General features: G+C 29.6%; 1 protein-coding gene and 1 long non-coding RNA gene across 2 annotated transcripts; both read left to right on the top strand.

Moving 5' to 3' along the window:
- The first annotated feature begins 978 nt into the window (after window positions 1–978).
- On the top strand, window positions 979–3,112 carry LOC112784265 (uncharacterized). Its single transcript, XR_003193812.3, has 2 exons — window positions 979–1,305; window positions 2,905–3,112. It is a non-coding gene; the product is annotated as an uncharacterized lncRNA (long non-coding RNA).
- Window positions 3,113–16,869: 13,757 nt separating this feature from the next.
- LOC140183246 (uncharacterized) lies at window positions 16,870–17,322 on the top strand. The gene has a single exon (XM_072231272.1). The coding sequence runs from the start codon at window positions 16,870–16,872 to the stop codon at window positions 17,320–17,322; it is 453 nt and encodes a 150-aa protein (XP_072087373.1).
- Window positions 17,323–20,921: the final 3,599 nt, after the last annotated feature.

The following is a 20,921-nucleotide window of genomic DNA, read 5'->3' as shown; positions in this document are numbered from 1 at the left end:
TAAGGTCGAATTCATAAATATAAGAATGCGAGTAGAATAGAATTTATAACTTTACATCCACGCAATAATGGAAGTAACACATACACGTGTAATGGAGAATACATACTTGAGTTTCAGGGCGTCCTTCTTGGCTTTTTTTCTTTTCTTGCTTTCCAATTTCTTCACTATTTGTTTCATTATAGTCATATTATTTGTAACGATAAAGATGATTTTTTGTAAAATTTTTTGATCTATTCTAATTGTGCTTGTAATGGTATTAAAATTATGAATTTTGAATGAAAATAATTGAATTAATAGAAACAAAATCATATTAGGTAGCTTTTTGGTTTTGTATCTCTTCATTGAATGATGATAAATGACTTAATAAAAATAGAAAATGAATTACAATAAAAAAGGATCATGATGATAATAATAAAACAAAAAAGCGTTCATGATAATAATTACAATTATTGAATTTATGTGATATAATCGTATCTCTATTAGGTGAAGAAACAGAGCAATAATCAATTACAATGATAAATCATAACCGTTATTAATTATTATTATTAATCTTTATTATATTCTTAAATATAAAAATCAAATTATAAAAAAGAATATTAAGTATTAATTACAAGAGTGTCTAATAATAAGGGATATGATATTATAATTAATATCATTAATAAGTAGAGTTGATAAAAATATAATAAGTAAAATGATAAGAGAGTGGACTAAAAAATAAAACTGTTATTAAATAATGTAAATAAAGTATATTATAAAAAATTTTGGCTAATTATGACTGAAACTTTTTGATTACCAAACTTTTTTCTTATTATATTCATTAACTTAGTTCCATATATATAACCGTGAGCCTTTAAGGGAATCAAAGGAAAGAGATTGAAACGTGGCTCATATGCATACATCTACACATATATAACAATGACACCTCACCATCCTCACTAATCAAAATCTTTACCTATCTTCTTTCATTAATTCATTATTGCCACGGACAGGGAGAAGAAAGAAAGGCCGAGAGAGAGACCGTGGGTGAGGGAAGAAACCATGACTCTCTTTGATTTTTCGATTTTGATTTCTTAAGATCTGTAATTCCAATAAAAAATTTAATCCGATAAAAGTATTTGTATTTTCCTCTTTTATATGTCAGTATTATTTTTGTCCGGTAGAAATTGACGGTGACGTAGCTTTCCTGCCTCTTGAGTTCGGCCAACTGGAGCTCTAGGAGACACAGATGATTTCTGACGCTTTTCTCTCCAGCAGCTCGATCAGAAAGTTTTTCCAGAGCTTTCGTTGATTTGATTTCATACGAAGGTAGGGAGTTTCGTTTTTAAAATTACAAGTTTTTAATTTAAGAATGCCAAAAGCTTGTTGAGTAATTGCAAATAATTTACACGTATTTTGTGTGTCTAATTGATGAGAATTGGTTGTAATTGTGAGTGTTGGTCAATTTGGTGTTGCTTGTTAAATTGAAATGTGATTCGAGTTTATGAATTGGATTTGAATTGAGGCTGTGTTTGATGCTGGAATTTATGGTTATGGAAGTGGGATTTTGGTATTAGCATGACGATGAATAGGTGCTGATGAAGGGCTGGTAAAAATACGCAAGAATGTGATTTTGGTTAATATTAAATGTTAAATGAGTATGGTTGGAGGAATTTGTAAAGTTTGAATGAAGAAATGAATTTCCTTTAATTTCAAAAGCATAAGATTCGAAACGGGCTAATTTTATTGAAATAGAAATAGGCTTAGCTTTAAAGAAAATGATTTGATTCTATTTGATATTTTGAACGGTGTGAATATTGAAAATGATTTGTTACTTGAAAATGTTTTAAAAAGGGTTTGAAAGGTGGTTAGGTTGAGATCCTTGAAGGGTGGCAAAACCCGAATTTTAAAGGAATTGCTGCCAAATTTTTATAAAACTCTAAGACTTTATTTAAAGTGTTATTTAAAAATAAATTTAATTTAAGAATATTACTTGATTTCAATTTATTACGAAAAGAGTTTTGTTTTCAAACCGATTTATTAAGAAAAGTATGATGTTTTAAACTCAATCTTTTGAGAAGTGATTTTGCTTTAAGTTATGTTTTGAATTCGGTTTGATACAAAAGAAAAGAAGAGGAAGAACGAAAAGTAAAGGAAAGAAAGATAATTAAAGGGATCTCTGCTACAAGAGAGCAGAGAACAAAGATTAAATAAATGTATGAATTAATGAAATAACTGCCACAGGAGAGCAGATGTAATATTGTTTGGGCCTTAGTGCCAAATGTAAAGTGGGGACGCCCACACACTGAGAACTGTTTTCCAGATGTACGCTTATTGATTTGAAAAGTCACACTGTATGCGGCCTAGCCGTACGACTTAAAGTCACACTATATGCGACCTAGCCGTACGACTTATAAGCACATTGTATGCATCTGGAAAGCCATATCTAGGACTTGTGCCCGGGTAATGTCGGGAGCGGGTAGGCAACCGACACATGAGCTCATGGCCTGCATTAGGAATAGACATGCATCATGTTGTTTGCACATTTGTATTTGGTTGAGTTTGCTTGTATTACTTCTTTGTGATTATGCTGTGTGACTTGTTTGTATGTTGGTTTGAATCCCTTACTTGTGTTGTTAGTTCACGGATGTATTGAGGTGAGATGTGGTTGAAATATGATTATGTGGTTGAGAGATGATTAGTATGACTAATTTTGTGATTAAAATCTGTTTGAATTTAGAAATTTAAAGAAAAGTAATTATTTATCTGAAGTAGAAATAAAAGTATTTCCAAAAGTTTAACAAAATAGTTTTACTAAGTAAGTTAATTATTTGCATTAAATTCATTACTTTTATGGCATTTTCATTCCCTACTGAGAACATATGGTTTGTTCTCACCCCAAAATCTTCAACCCTTTCAATGACACAGGTTCGAAGACTCAGCGTGAAGCTGTGGATGGTTATTAGTTTTATCTGAGTTAGGTTATGAGTTGAGTTGTTTTCATAGAGTTCTCTCGCCTCTGTTAATTAGGAGTTTATTTTACCCAGAGGGATAAGTAATGTTTTCGAGTTTTATATTGAATTTGTTTGTATGAAATTTATTATTAGTAATAACTATGTGATTACTATTACTTGAAGATCTTTGATATATGATTTTAATGAATAAAAACACATTTTCTAGAATGTTCTTAAAAACCAAAACGCGATATCGACGTAAAGGCTCAATATTAAATAGATAACAAAGGAAAACATGTTAGTAACTCCTTATTTTTGGTACGTCATGACGTGCTAAAGTGAGGGTGTTACATTAATAGTAACCCATTTATATTACAAATATATATGATATGATATGATAATAATATGCTAATGACATGTATTATTTTAAGTTATTCGGATTATTCTGTATTTATAAATCTTTTTAATAATAATAATAATAATAATAATAATAATCTACTTAATCTATTAAAATTAAATTTTTTTCTAATTAATAAAAATAAGGTGTCATCTCCTCATGAGTTTTTTTTCTCCAAAACAAAAATATTATTCTTTAATATATTTATATTTATTATTTATCAATTTTTTTTATTTTTATTTCTCACATTTGTTAAAAAAAAAATTTTAATTATTGTTATTTAATGTACTTATTTTAGATATTAATTATTAATAGGTCTCCCCAATTATTTTTCAACTATTAGTATTATTGGTACTAGCGGCTCAACAAGCACAGTTCAGCCGCTTTTCTATTATTTTTAAGAAATTAATTTTTATATTTTTATTTTTAAAATTATAAATTTTAAAAAATAATTTAAACATTAAGAATAAAAAATTTAAAAACAAAAACATTTTTTTAAATTATTTAACTTTTAAAATATATAAATTTAAATTAAATAAATATTAAAAAATTTATTATGTGTAAAAAAATCAAAACAAAGATTTAGAAATATTATTTACAAATTAACTATTTCTAAATGTTATTAGGTTTATTTATTTATTTTTAACCATATTTAATTTGAATCAGAGATAAAAAAAATTATATTTAAAGTATTCTTTATTTTTATACGTAATTCTAATTGATAAAAAATATATTTTTTAATTTTATAATTCAATTTTTAAAATTATCTTCAATTTTATTATTTTTTAAAATTATTAATTTATAATTTTATTATTGTCTCAACGCTACTATGATATTGCATTATTCTTCTTTCTCGTCTTCTTCTCCTTCCACCTTCTCTTCACCCGATGTTTATTAATTATCACCAAATATCATTATCATAACTTTTTATTTTGTGTATCACTTTGATTTATATCCAACTTGTAAATCCTATTAAATTAATAAATAATTAGTCAATAAATTAAATTTTAATAAAGAAAATTAGAAATATAAATATTATATTAAAATTAGGATAGAGCTCATCAAAACGAGAATTTTGACACTAATTTTAAAAAATTCGGCCTAAGATTAAACCGAATGGACTAGATTGGTTGAACCGAACTCAAACTGGGCCCGTGAGCCCAACCGGCTCAACACTTAAAGGAACCGAGGCTCTTCTTTCTCCCCACTTCAGCAAAGAGATCACTGAAAGCACAAATAGGGGAGAGAAGAAAACCAAATTCCCTAACCCTTACGTTACTTCAAATTACCGTATCTCCTCCATCCGAACTCCGATTGCCGCACCGTTTGCGGTCACGTGACCATCGCGTTGAGCTCTATAATTCTATCGGAATAATTTTATAGGTAAGCTACTTTATTACTCTCAGCCTCTTCTTTTCCCAATTTTCGAAAATTATGTAGTGGTGTTGAATTTCTTTGCTTTTTGATGTATTAGGATCCAATTAGTTTGAGAAAAACGTTCACTCTTTCTTATACAAAATTTGGGTAAGGTGAGGATACCATAACTCTATCTAATTTCTGAATTTGTGCATTGGATATTGAGTTTGGGTGTATATGTGTTGTATATTTGTATTAGGTGGTGTGTATGTAATTGAAACTTGAAATTGTGGACATTGGAGGCTTTGGATTGGTGCCAAGGCTTGGTGATTTTGGATAAGTAAAGTTGTATGTGTGTTCTTGGTGTTTTGCTTTGATCAATACGTGGAAATCGGCAAAGGTATGGTTTAGGTTTCACGTATTTAATATATAATGTTCTGTGAAAACTTAGGCTAGCGTACGCGTGGCTCTTATTCCAGCAAATATGGTTTTTTGAGTTTTAAACCTTGTTTCAACTTCTAAACCTCTATTTTCATTCTTCTGATCATAAATGATAGTAATAAGCCTGATAATTAGATGAAGTTAGGAAATGGAGATAACTTTGAGGTAAAGTAAAGTTGAAAAGATAATGACTTGAATACGAAATGTTATAAATGATTATGTATAAAACTTGGCTTAAACAATCAAATGATCTGAGATACGAGATTCCCTGGGTAAAGTACCGTGGCTTGCCACCACGAGTACCAGGTTGAAACTCGATACTCTGTTGACCCTACGTCGTAAGGGTGACCGGGCACGTATAAATCCTCGGGAATGGTACCCCCATTGAGCAATTGATGTTTATATATGAGGAAAAGCTATGCATAGACTCTTGGGGATGCGCGACGAGGGACAGTCCAAGGGTTTAGCAAACCGGACTTGTCGGGTTGGCTTGATAACCAACCGATGAGACTCATCAGCCATAGGACAGGCATGCATCATGTTCATATTACTTGAATTTACTTGTTTGTACATTAACTGGGTGTGCCTAAATGTATTTCTATGCTAATTGTTTATCTGTTATCTGGAGTAATTGTACCTTTTTATGCTTACCTTTATCTGCTTATTTGTCTGTGATATGTTGTCAGAAATGGAGGTATGGAGGAAAGGCGATAAGACTTAGTGTTAAGATTAAGTTAAGTTAGATTTAATTACTCTTAGAAGACCACCTTTTATGGCTTTTGTTTAATACTTTAAGCTTTATGATCTGAGAGTTGGCGTTCTAGGATTGCCTCTGGTATTCCCAAGACCTTATATCTTATATGCGTGGCACCTTTAGCATGTTGAGAATCTCTAGTTCTCACCCCATACTATGTTGTTGTTTTTCAGATGCAGGTTGAGAGACATCTCGTTAGGCGTCTGGACTTTTGAAGCGAAGTGGTTATCGGGTTACTTTTGTTGGATAGTTATGTATATATATATACTTAGTTTTCTCTCCGCATGACTTGTTCCTTTTGACCCTCTTAGGGATTTATAGAGAGACATGGTTTTGTTTATGTATGTTTGGATTTGGAATATGTATATATATGTATAATTGTTCTCCGGCCAGCCTTGACTTCGCAGGCTGAGTTAGGAGCTTGTTATTTTGTATCTTTGACCCTCTATTCCTGGTTTTGTTATCTTGTACTCGTTGACTATAGCTTTCTTAGCACACAAGTTAACTCGTTTTCTGAGCGATGCGCTTTTTATTTTACGACTTTAATTTCACCTGTTCTTCAAGGCTCCTAGTTATTGTTCTCTTTCTGCTATCATATGTATATAATTTATTTTAGAAGTTGTAATACCTCACCATCTTTGTTTTACGACTTAAGCGTAAAGCTGTGTGTGGTAGGGTGTTACACAACTATTAGATTAACTTTTATGAGTTGTTGAAGTTTTGCTAAAAGAATCTTTTTGTGTTTTTTGAATATCTAAATGTATAAAAATTATAATTCTTTTCTTGATGTGCGTGTTAATTGTATTATTTTGTTCTATTAAGAAGAAATTTAAGACAAAAAATATTCAAAATTTTTGCTATATTATCAAATTTTGATGTCAATAATGCTAAAAAATAATATCAAAATATATTATTTTTAACTAAATAATAAAAAATAATACATCATTGTAAGTTTTTTAACTAATAATTATAAATTGAAATCGTGGTTTAATATAGGGTGGCAAAACGAGTCGAACCCGTCGGTTCGACCCGCTAGGATTTAGAGCCTACCAAATTAAAAAAATTCGCCAAACCCACACCACCAAATTGGCGGGTTCTTAGTGGGGCGGGCCGATCCACCGGGTCGAAGATTTTTATTTTTATTTTTTTATTAAATAAAAGAGTTATTACTATTATAAAATTAATAATTATAAAATTTTTAAACACTTTTTTCATTTTTTGTTTTTATTCTTCTTTTAGTTATTAACTTTGTTTATTTTATTTTACAATTTTTTATATAAGCTCAAATTATGTGACTTATTTTTTAAAATAAAAATAGTTTTATTGACAAATATTTTGAATAATTTTATTGAAGTTAAAAATTAAAAAAAAAGATAGTGAAAAAGTTATATTATAATTTGACTAGTTTTTATTTGTATTTGATTTTTTAATTATTATTTTTTAGTTAATTTTAATGAATTTATTTTTCAAAAAAAAAAAGTCAAACGGGCTAACCCTCCGACCCGCCAATCCGCCATAAAGAAGGGTGGGCTAGCATTTTGAACCCATCTTAGTTGGCGAAACAGGCCGGCACACCCCATTTATGGGGTGGGCCTTGGCGGGACGGGGCGGGTTGGGACAGACCAGCCCGCTTTGCCACCTCTATTTTAATATAGTACTTTCGACAAAAGACAATCATTGCTATTCATGTTTGACTACTATTATATAAGTTTTATGTTTATTTTATTGTGCACATTAATTAAGTTGTACTTTATTTTTTCGTTTTGCATGTTTTGAAATAATGTCATCGTATATTTTCTATTAAGTTTTATTATATAAGTTTTACGTTTGTTTTATTGTGTAAATTAATTAAATTATATTTATTATTTTATTTTGCATGTTTTGAAATAATGCGATCCTACTATAAGCATGATATTAATTTTTATAATCTAATACGAACTTTCTTACTATTTTGTTTGTCACTTAAATACTATCTATAAAAAATAGTTACTTAAAGTGAAACACGGTATAAAGAGAAACAAAAAAAAATTTTGAATCTAGAATTTTAATTTGTTTCTTAATCATCACTTGATATAACTCATATTTAATAAGTTAAAAAAATTTTCTCTTCTGTCCCTCTCTTTCTCTCTCTCATATTTTTAACTTCTTCTATAATAAATTTTTTAAATTATCTAATACATAAAAGGTCACATCTTTATATTTATCTTAAAAGTTAAAAATAAATGATATTAATATTTTTTAACAAAATTAAAATAAGAAGATAAAAAACTCCTGAAAAGGATAATATTAAGTTTGAGTTATGATATGTGTACACCAAAAATCAAACACCAAAGTCATCCACCAATATAAAATATATGCTAGAATATAAATACACATTGAAAATAAATTAAACAACATATGTATTTATACACAAATATATTAGTGGCTAATTTTAGTATACAAATGGCATTTTTGATTAAGTTTTATATTCTTTTATACCAGAATATTACAATTTATTATATTATTATATTATCTTTGTACTACAGAAACAAAAGTAAAATTCTATATCTTCTTATTGTTACATTATTTTACTTTATTTTGGCTATCTAAATTAGCCTGTATAATATTGTGAAGGTTAAAACTGTTAAAAAATATATAACAGAAAATTTAGATGTTTATTATATTATCAGGTTATTTAAAATAACTAATTAATAGATGTTATTATCCTACTACATCTTTAATGTTATATGTCAATCTAATATTTAGTAAAAAAAAATATTAACCAACATAGAACTGATTAAAAATTTAAAAAATAATTAGTAAAATATCCATGAGATTTTTTTCACTTTACTATTGATAGGTACAGATTTTTTTTTGCGTCTTTCATATGCCAATTAAATAATCAATACCATTTGCCAAACAAATAATATTAAATTAATTATTTTTTTGCAATATAAATTATTTATTTTAATTTAATTATAAACAAATTTGTATGTACTTAAATGTCAGAACTCTACATCGTTAATAATTTAGGAAATAAACATGTCAATATTAACAAATCATTGGTAGTTGCAATTTTTTTTTTGTCTTTTTTTATGTCAATCAAATAAAAATTTAATTTTGATGTCCTATTAGTGTAAAATAGTTTTACACGTGCCTCTAATTACGCAACGCCATTAAAATTAAACTCATCAAATAATCAGGGCTATATACCAAACAAATAATATGATGAAATACAAAATTACTAAATTTTCTGTTGTATAATTTATTTAATTTAATTTAAAAATAAATATTTATGTACTCAAATTTTAATTATAATACTTTACATAATTAATAATTTAAAAAATTAAAAAAATAATATCATTAAATATAAAGCAGTTTAAAAAAATGAGATTTAACTAAAAGGTAAATATTGATGTACTCAAATTAAAAAATATATATTCTACATAATCAATAATTTAAAAAATAAAAAAATAATTTCATCTTATACAAAACCGTTTAAAAAATAAATATGAGTTAACAAAATAATTTATGAGAGTTCTTCAATTTATTATTGATAGGTATATACATATCAAAAAAATTAAAAAACAAATATCAGATAAAAAATATATTTTTTAAAATTAAATTGATGAGAGAAAATTTTGTATGTGAAAGACAAATTAAAAATGGTGAAAACTCAAGTGAAGTTGACTTCACGTGAAGTTGATACTAAGAGCCGTTAGATGATTTGACTGATTTGATTGAATTTTCATCTAACAACTCTCAGGTATCAACTTCACGTGAAGTCAACTGCACTTGAGTTTCCAACCCTCCAAAGACAGGGTACTTTTGTCACACGGAGGGCATCTTACGTGGATACAAGTTTAGTTTCGATTTAGTGTGAGTACATATGTCAGTGTTTTTATCTTTCATGGGTACAAATGGTCATTTATTCTTTTTGAAAATATTGGAGGTGAAATGTCAATTTCTTATGAATTTTTTCTCTCCAAAATAAAAGCACTACTTTCAATATATTTATATTTACTCTCTTCTCAATCTATTTTAAGAAAATATTTTTTTATAATTATATAAAAATTAATATTTAATACATCATTATACTAATTGTCAATCATTAAATATTTTTAATCATTCTAATTATTATATTAATTTATATAATTCTAATTCTCAATCATTATACAAGTTGATACACACATTGATACAAGTTTATACTAATTATTATATTAATTATATAATAATAATTGTCAATATTTTTTAATTATTATTTTTCTATTATTATTTTTAATCAAGCATAATTAGTGATAAATTGATACATATATTAATGGTGACAAATTAATATTAATATTAATATTAATTAATTAATTAATTAATTAATAATAATAATAATAATAATAATAATAATAATAATAATAATAATAATAGAAAAAGTCTAAACAGCACACACGTTATATTTTAAAAAAGCAAAAAATATTTTTAAAAGGATTAAGACATCAATAATTAAAAATAAAAAAATAAACATAATTCTATAATTCTAATTGCCATAAATATGATACTAACGTTGATAGTGGTAAATTGATATTGATATCAATAATTAATTTCTATAATTATTTTTGTACTACTAAAGATTATATATAGTGCTTTTTTTTTTTGCGATTCGTGAGTCTAAATCTAAGAGGCAAAGCATTCTTTTTTTCTAATTTGTTATTCTTCTTTGATTGAGTAATTGTTTCCAATGAGTTTTGTAGGTCAAGTTCAAGTCTCATTCCCTCTACGCTTTCTACTTTTGCCAGAAAATATTCGAAATGGAGTATATAATGAGATTGAATTTTTTTAATTTAGGTTCAATTTTGAAAAATTCGTGTCAAATTTGAAGATATAATTTCAAGTATTGGTACTATATTTAAATTTTCTTCTTTTAAGCTTTTTGTTTTAAAAATAATTTTATAACATATTGTGATTTTTTCAGAAACTACCGGCCTTCTAATGCATCAATACAAAGCCACTGAGAAAAATAAAGGTCAATTTAGTTTGACAATTTTAAGAAGAAGATGGTCTGAATTTGTACGGATTCTAAATGTTCGATCTTATTATGTTATTTCGGTTGGTTGTCATTACTAGAATGACTCTAATCTATACGTATCTGAGGACTAGAATAGATTAAATATTATTTAAATAATTTAGTTCTAATATTAGTATTTGATTAAATTAGTTTTAGAGAAACTTAAATTGTTGCCTCAATTTATATATTATGACTATTATTTTTGGATATGTTATTTTTAAATCTTTTTAATATAAAATTTCTTTTTTTTTTCAATTTTTAAGTTTATTTTTTCTTAGATATATGTATCACCTTTTTTTATATTTTGTATTTCAGATTAGTAATGCAATTATTAAGAGAAGTGTAATTTATCAATAGATTAGAGTGATTAAAAGTTTAATTATATTGTGTGGACACAAGATTGATTAATTAAGATTAAAGTGTGAAAAAGAAAAAAGATTCACAATACGTTATTTTGCTTTTCTTGCTAATATATAAAAATACGTGAAAAAAAAGAAAAAATAAAATATCACCATTTAAAATAAAAATGGTTAATCATTCGTATGAAAGGAGATTGAGAAATATACATAGATATAAAAAATAAAAAATTATTGCACGATTGTAGAACAAAAAATAATCATATATATAAGGAAATAATTATAACAAAAAAAATTAATATATGTAACTTAAATATTTTTATGTATAATTAATATATGTATACATAAATAAGAAAATATTTAGAATTATTTAACAAAATTAATATATACGTATACATAAATAAAGAAATGACTATAATTTATGATAAAAAATAATTAATATATGCGATTTAAATATATCTACATACAATTAATATATATGTATAAACTAAATAAAAAAATATTTAGAATTATTAACTAAATAATATATATATATATATATATATATATATATATATATATATATAAGAAAATTACTATTATTTATGAAGATTATTATACGTATGATGGTATTAATAGAATAACAAAATCATTGAATTATTGTAGGCTCAAAAAATATTCATAATCAGAAAATCAAAAAATAATTAGCATAAGTGACTTAATATGTGTGTATACTTAAATAAGAAAAGATTTAAAATTATTTAAAATGTTGACATATTATTAATATATATATAATAAATAATAGTGAATTTTCTCTCATATTTATCATTTAAAAATTTATAATTTTGACATAGTTTTTATTATTTTTTTTTCTTTTTCATACTTAATGGCTACTGTTTACGATCCTATCAATATTATTACCTATAGTAGATTATACGAAGAGCAAGTATGGAAAATGAAGACTAAAATTATAAGGTTATAGAAAGTCCTATCCAAGTTTGACAAGAACAAGACGGCTTACATATAAATAGTTCTAATAGATAATAAGATTAGTTGATTCTTTTACTTAATTTTTTCAAGTAATACTAAGTTCAGTTTATAAAATAGAGTTTAATTTTGATATACTGACAATGTAAAATATTTTACACAGTCGTGCAATCACATCCATTTTTTTGGATGATCATTCACACGGTCAATGTGAAAGGTAGTTATTTTTACTGATGTGTCATTACATAATTGGATGCACGTGTAAAACTACTTTACACTGGCACTGCATCAAAATTAAATTCTTAAAAATATTTGTAGTTCGTATTTTAAGTTAATTTTATAAGTACACCATTCCACAAGTTAAAGACAATTCTTTTTAATAGCTTTGTAGATGCTAATAGCTTTTATATTTAATTTGTTTTGTAGTACGATAAAATTCATTGTTCATCAAGAATTATTTGACAAAAATATTTGAGAATGAATTGGTAGAAAGGAATGTTTATGTCTTCTCAAATTTTGAGATTGAGAAATCATGTGGAATTTAATTTCTTATATTATTCACTCATTTGTTCTTAATTTGGTATTTTTAATTTTTTTTTGTTCAATTAGATGTTATTGGATTCTTGAATGGAAAAGAAAAACTTATATCATAGTAAAAAATAAGAAGTGACCAGTACATTGTGATTGATCTTCATGATTTGCAGTATGTAAAATTTTAATATTTTAATGTGAATATTTCTTTTGGTAATAATTATATATGTGTTGTAGTGCAAAATCTTTTTTTTCTTTATATATTACTACTTATTTCTTTTAATTCACGCTTTCATTCAGAAATGAGAAAAAAATAAGATGCACATTGTATCAATTTACAATCTAATTACTTGATCATCTATGTGATTACCAAACAACCGAATACGTAATTATTCTCTAATTTAAAAAAATTTAACAAAGACATTGGTAAGCATATTGGTTTAGCATTTATTTATATATTTTATTTTTTTATGTTATATTTGTAATAATATTATATCTATTTTTATCAATATATTTTTTTAAAAAAATATTGTTAGTGTTAGCACGTGGTGTATTAAATAAATTGAATGATAGAAACACGTAATTATTTTCTTTTTCAGTCAAGATTCAGTAAAATATTGTAATGTAGACTTGCAATATCAGTATATTAATATTAATAGTGAAGTGGAAAAAAATTGTAATATCATATCAATTTTTTTAAATCATAATTATAATTCATGATTAAAATTATAATTTAAATATTTTAAATGGGATAATTTTATTTAGAGAATTCATAATTCAAACATAATTCTTATACACTTAATAGCTACATTTGAGGTAATACACTTAATACCATATTAAAAAAAAGCAAACAATACACATCATATTACTTATTTATTAATTAAATTATTATAATTCAAATTAATTTTAATAGAACAATTTAAAATTATAATTTTAATCTTATCACGTGCATGGTACGAGTTATTACACTTGTTTTTATTGTTTATTTAGCAGAATCGATTTATTTTTGCTCATATTTTTATAAATTTAATATTTTGAATGTACTAATTTTTCTTCTGTTTTTTTACATGTTTAAATATAAATATTTTTATAAATATTTTTAAGATTTTAATTTTAATCATTAAACAATAATTTAATCTGGCATAGTCTTTCCATACTCACTTAAGAGGTCGCGAGTTCGAGTCTCCATATTTTTAGTAAAAAAAAAACAATAATTTAATCCTGATAAATTTTAGAGTAAAGTATCATTTATGTCCCCAACGTTTGGAGTAAGTCTCAAACCTGTCCCTAACATTTTAAACGTCCTATTTGTATCCCAAACGTTTCTAAATCGAATCAATGTTGTCCTACCGTCAAAATGATTAACATTTTGTTAACGGCGTTGCATACGTGGACGTTGAGTGAGTAAGCCCAAAGGTTAACACAGACACGTCTGCTTCTTCGCGCCCATTATACCATTCACTGTAGCAAATACGAAACGTTGAAGAAATAGAGCACCTCTACGCAACGTTTTCCATTCCAGTTTTCCTTACCACACACGTTTTACTCTTCTTCGAGGCTGATCGCAGGGAGGGGCTGCAAGGTAGTTGGCGGGTTGTTGTTGGTTGTGTTGCATGAAAGCACACACCTTTGTTCTGGTGACAGAGTGGTTTCATTCGACAAGGTATGTACGGGGAAAAATTTTATTTTTTGGGGTTTTATTCAGTAGTTCCACGAAGAACGATGGCCATATAGGAGATTGTTTGCATTTTAGGGTTTATTTAATTTTTTGTACTCCCAGAAAAATGTTCGTTGCGAATGCTAGTTAGGGCATGAATTTACTTGTTTTTGGTGACTCAATCTGTGCTTACGGTTGATGTTGTTTCACTATGTTTACCTGATGTAACAGGGTCTGCTATTTAGGATGAGTAATTTTAGTGTGAAAGTTTACCACCAAGGTAGCTTTGGACTTCAAGGAGGGCCTTTGAAGTATTTGGGTGGGGAGACAACTGTGATAGACTACTGCAATGAAGATGAGTAGAGCCTGATTGAGGTTTATGACATAGTGAGCAGACAAGGGTATTTGAAGAAAGATATTACAACAATGTAGTACAAATCACAGGATCAGAGTACAGAAGAAGGCTTAAGGATGCTGCGAACCGACAAAGATGCAATGGATATGGCTAACATTGGGGTTAGGGAGGATATGGTGGAGCTATATGTAGTTCACAAAACTAGTGATATCCATAAAGAGGTTGAGGATGTACACATGTTAGGGAGTACTGAAACTACCATGCAAGAGAAGGCTGGTGGATCTGATGGGCCAGGCCCAATGGTTACATTTGAGGCCATGCAGTTGGACAGGTGGAGATAAATTCTGACCCAAATGTAGAGGAAGAAATTGTGGCTGAGAAAGATGGAATAGATGAGTCAGATGAGGAAGAACAAGGTAGTGATGGCAGTGAGGACGAGGAGTATAATCCCAAGGGTGGTAAAGATGATAGTAGTGATTCATGGAGTTCTGATTCCAGAAATGGTTATTGCTCAGAAGATAGTGCTGCTGAAGTTGTGTTTGGTGACAGTGATGATGACAAGGAAGGGGCAGAGGGGTTAGTAGATGTCAACATCAGGGTAAGGGATAGATTCGAGGTTGCATCAACTGAAACCCAAACAGATGCAGCAAAAGAAAGTAGGAGTGACAATGACAAAGGTAAGGAGAAGATTATTGCAGGTTTAGGTGATGAGGAAGAAAGATATGAATCTAAAGATTTTCTGGATATTCCTATTATTGATGATGATGAGGATGATAATAGTGTTGCCAAGAAGTATTCGTTGCACAAGCAGCTAAAGGACATGAGTGAGTACAAGTGAGAGGTTGGAACTCTTTATGTATCAAGAGAGGAGTTTAAGGATTGTGCTACTGCCTATGCTGTACACACTGGCAGGGGTTTGAGGTTTGATAAGGTTGACCTTCGGAGAGTGAAGGTTACTTGCGTGGAGGGTTGCAACTGGTTTGCATACTATGGGAAGATGAAGAATGAGCAAACATGGCAATTAACCAGCTGCCACAACAAGCATAGCTGTTCTAGAGAGTTGAAAATTGGGATTATGCATGCAAGATGGTTGAGCAAGGTGTTTCTAAAAAAGATTGCTGAGAATCCAAAGATAAAGCTCTCCACACTAATGAAAAAAGCATACAACAAGTGGAATGTAGAGCTGACTAAGTCTAAAGCTGTCCGGGTTAAACAGTTTGCATTTGATGAGTTACAAGAAACGTACATAAAGCAGTATCGAAGACTCTATGACTACTGTCATGAATTGCTGAGGTCTAACCCGAGTTCTACAGTGAAGTTGCAAGGGGAGAGACCACCTGAGTTTGCTTCTGAGAGACTAAAACCTGGTGGGGATTTAAGGCCAAAGTTTCAAAGACTCTATGTGTGCCTTGATGCATGCAAAAAGAGTTTTATGGTTTGCAGACCAATAATTTGCCTTGACGGGTGCTTCATCAAGACACCATATGGAGGTCAACTTCTCACGGCTATTGGGTGGGACCCGAACGACCAGATATTGCTAATAGCCTATGCAGTGGTTGAAGCAGAAACTAAAGACACATGGACTTGGTTTCTTACCAATCTGTGTGATGACTTTGGCTGTGACAAGATAAGGAGATGCACCTTCATGTCTGACCAACAGAAGGTACTTATTTCTAAACTCACCTCAACTGAAAGCTACTTTATTGATCCTAGTGTTTGAATTGTATGAGTTATTGTTTGAATTGTATTCGGTCAGTTATTGATTTAATTGTGCCTATCAAATATCATTCTGATTTAACTACTGCATCAACTGTGTATGGTGGGTTTAGGGTTTAGTTCCAACCTTCGATGAACTCATTCCCGGAGTGGATCATAGATTCTATGTTAGACATCTTTACAGTAATTTCAGGAAGAGATTCCCAGGGCTGCAACTAAAACTAATGATGTGGAATGCTGCAAAGGCTACTTATTTACAAGAGTGGGAGAGGAGGATGGCTGATATCCAAAAGGTTGATAATGGAGATACCAACCAGATATTGGTGCCGGCATAAGTTTGAGACTTGGTCTAAGTGTGATACCTTGGTAAACAATATGTGTGAAGTATTTAACTCTGTGATTGTGGATGCCAGAGAGAGACCAATAGTCAGCATGCTTGAAGACATCAGAGTATACATAATGAGGCGTTGGGCTGATAATAGGGATCGGATAATTGAATACCCAAGAGAGGTGTTGCCCCGTATCAGGATTAAGGTTGAAAAACAAGCTGATGCAAGTGGTAAGTGGGTGAGCACGTATGCTGGTCGTGACAAATATGAGGTAACTAGTATTCATGGAGGCAAAGAGAAGTTTGTGGTTGATTTGAAGACTCACGAGTGTTCGTGCAGGAAGTTTCAATTGTCCAGAATCCACTGTGCTCATGCAATGACCTGCATTAGGAAGATGTGCTTCAATGTGGACAACTTTGTTGAAAACTGTTACAAGAAAGCAACTTACTCTGAGTGCCACCAACATGTGGTATATCCCGTGAATGGCCCCAACCTGTGAGAGAAGACACAGTTTGATGACGTTTTGCCACCAATCTACAGAAAACCCATTGGAAGGCCTAAACTAAAACGAAATAAAGCTGCAGATGAGAACCCAACTAGGGGAGGAGTGTCTCGCGAAGGGCAGAATCAGAAGTGCTCCTATTGTTTTGCTAGAGGTCACATCAAACGGACCTGTTGCTGGATCACAAGAAGAGCTTCAAGAATCATCTCTGGCACTATCTCTAACACTATCTCTAGTACTATCTCTAGCCAGGCTTCTAAGCAATCCCAAGCTGCTTCAAAGAAGACCACAATGTCAAGACCAAAGAGAAAATCATCTGCCAATGATGTGAGTTTCCAACACTCTCAGGCTACTTCAAAAAAGGCTAAGTTGACCTCGTCCAACAATAATTATGGAAAATAACTCAAGGACAACAATCTCAGGGTGCTACCAAGCCCATCAAAGAACATCAACAAATCCCAACTCAAGTTCATGGCTAGGACACCTCCCAAAGCATGGAAAAAGATGTGACAATTATGATGTGTGCAGTTTTATGTTTTCTGAAAACTTTATTTTTGAGTAAAAAATTTCTCTTTAGTATCATTATAATGTGTGGCAACTAGTTTAAAGACTATAGTTTGTTATCTCAGACCGTTATTGTGGAGTAAAATGTGTTGCTCTTGTTTTGTTATTTTGCTGTGAATCTGTTGTGGTTGTAGCCAATGACAATGTTATGGTTAATGATTAAGTAATATGTTACAGAACTGATTGTTGTTATGTTAATGAATTGCTTGATTTAAATAGGATGCAAAATATAACACTTCATTTCATTCAATTCATTTTTACAATTCGGATGAGTACACTAAAACAACATTGCAGCTGCACAATCTAATATTGCATTTAATTACACATGCACAATCTAGCCTTTCATCAAACTTAACTCAACTCAACATCATTGCATTACAATTTCATTGAGTTCAACAAAACAGCAACTAGTTCAACATTATTGTTATTTCTAAGCCAAAATATAGAGCACAATTTAGGTATCTAAAAATTTTCTCCTAAACCTCATTATCTCCAGCAACATCATTGTAGTAAAAGTCTCCCAAATTTGGTTGTGGTTGTTTTTTCAAAAACCAATATCAGTGAAACTGTCCATCCAATTAAAGCAACTCCCACTACAACCATGAACCTGAACTCAACCTTATCCAATTTGCCCTTCAAATTTCTGACCTTCATTCTTAACCTTGAAATATGTGAGGGATCTTCTTCTGGTTCCGCCCATACAAAATAGCCGCATTCTTCTCCAACCTAGACGAAACATGAGACAGCCGAGTCACACCCACAGATGGTCAAAACATATAACTCAACAACAAATAAACATATGGCTAAACCTCACCTCAAAATTAACGCAACCCCAGAACCTCCGCCCAGGATTTTCTACCGTCGACGACGTGGCGAGCACAGGCCGTTCCCCACAGTAGCAAGTTGTCCTCCTACGACGTGTTTGGTTTCTGTTTCGTGTGGCTTGCTTGCTGCCTTGCGTCGCTTCAGATTGGCATGCTTCATACTCCATATTCTCTCACGCACAGGAAATCGACCTTGAGAGACGGTGCAGCAGCAAGGAGAAGCCAAGATTTTGCGATTAGGGTTTCGAAGAGGACCCTCTCTTGACATTTATCTTATTTTTTTTAATTCAATAACGGTAACAACAAACGCCCTACCACCGTGTATAATAACGTCCACGTATGCAACGCTGTTAACGACATGTTAGTCATTTTGACGGTTGACAATATTGATTCGATTTAGAAACGTTTGGGATACAAATAGGACGTTTAAAACGTTAGGGACATGTTTGAGACTTACCCAAACGTTGGGGACATAAATGATACTTTACTCTAATTATAATATATAAATGTTATTTTAATAAAAAATTATACAATTGATTAAATCACATTTTTTATTTTCATTAAATTTTTTTTTACCAAAGATAGAAAGACTTGAATATGCTTAAGTGAGTATGAGAAAATTATACCATTTGAGCTATAACTCATTAACTTAAAAAAATTATGTGTTACATAATAAGAAATTAAGAATTGAAAGACATTTTTTTAACTTTTTGATATACTGTGAAATACACGTTTTTTGGTCATGTAACATATTATTAATGAATGTTTCTTCGTAATTCGTTGAACTCAAGAGTCAATAAGTTCAATCAAACTAAAAAACTATTCTGAAACAACATTTTACTACAAGGAGAATGATATATATATATATAATTTACGACTCTTGGAAACAGGGAAAGAACACTAATAAGCAAGGAATCTTCTGCTTCTAGCTAGATTCATGGTACATATATGATATATATATATATAAAAAACATACAAATAATAACGATAGTAGCAGACAGACATTACTGTTAAGGAAAACAAACAGACACCTATGGCTAGAAATGTTGTGCCTTACACACTAATGATATTGATAATTGGAGTAATTATTTGTTCTTTTATTCCTGATTTCTTTGATGCTATTATTTATCAACAACCACCACTTGTTCGCCGGCGACGAACTTGGGCTCCAACTTATCATGATGTGTCTAATTTGAATGCGTGTATCAATAAATGCAACGAAACCCATCAGAAATTTCAGGTGAGGAAAACATACTGCATTGACAAATGCATAGTACTAAAACAGTGTGTTGATAATTGCAACAAGCTCTTTAAGGCTCACAAACAAAAGTTGGATTCATGCAAGAAAGGTTGCAGATAATGGTAATAAGTATACATATTGTTGTGAACCTTCAGAGCCTTTCCTTTTTTGAATTTATATTATCTTATTTCAGTTATATGAATATTTATTGTTATAAATTCTCCAAAGTTTATACGAAAAATATAAAGATACAGGGAGAATGTGTAAAATATCATATAGTGAATTTCTTTTTTTTTTTTTTTCCCTTTGTTTTGTCTTCACTCTATATCCTATGTAGTATAGGTGTACATGGCCCGGTCCGACCCAAAAATTCGGTCCGACCTCGAATACTTTAGGGGCTAATTTAGTGTGATTTCATCGGGTCTAGAACCGGATAAGGGTCTCAAAAATAGACCCGGTCATTATTTTGGGTCGGGTCCGGGCCATTTTCGGGTCACCCGAATTCGGCCCGGTGGTCCGGTCGTCATACACAATTAATATGTTGTGTTATTTGTGATGGATGATGACTATTCTTATTTAGAATTTAAATATTGTAAACCTTAATATTTTGTGTTATTAGTCATTATAAGATTATTAGTTAATGTTTTGTGTTTAAAATGCATAAGACTTTAGACTAATGCATAATATTGTATTATTTGTATTGATTTAAATATTTGGTGTTATTAGACAATATTAGTATTGATTATGGTTATGCTTTAATTTTAGAAAAGAGTTGGTTCTTGTTATATTTTTTTAAGTGAATTTTACTATGTGAATTTTGAAATAATGGTTGGAGATTAGGTGATTTTTACATACTAAAGACTCGGTTTTTATCTAGTTTTTACCCAGTTTTCAGCCGGCCTGAAGGTGTGTAGGTTTCATCGGATCTATGATCAGGTTAGGGTCTAAAAATTAAACTCGGTCTATAT

This window comes from Arachis hypogaea, chromosome 20, assembly GCF_003086295.3.
Source record: "Arachis hypogaea cultivar Tifrunner chromosome 20, arahy.Tifrunner.gnm2.J5K5, whole genome shotgun sequence".
Lineage (NCBI taxonomy): Eukaryota > Viridiplantae > Streptophyta > Magnoliopsida > Fabales > Fabaceae > Arachis > Arachis hypogaea.
The sequence above is the reverse complement of the archived record's forward strand: the minus strand, read 5'-3'. Positions and strand labels throughout refer to the sequence as shown.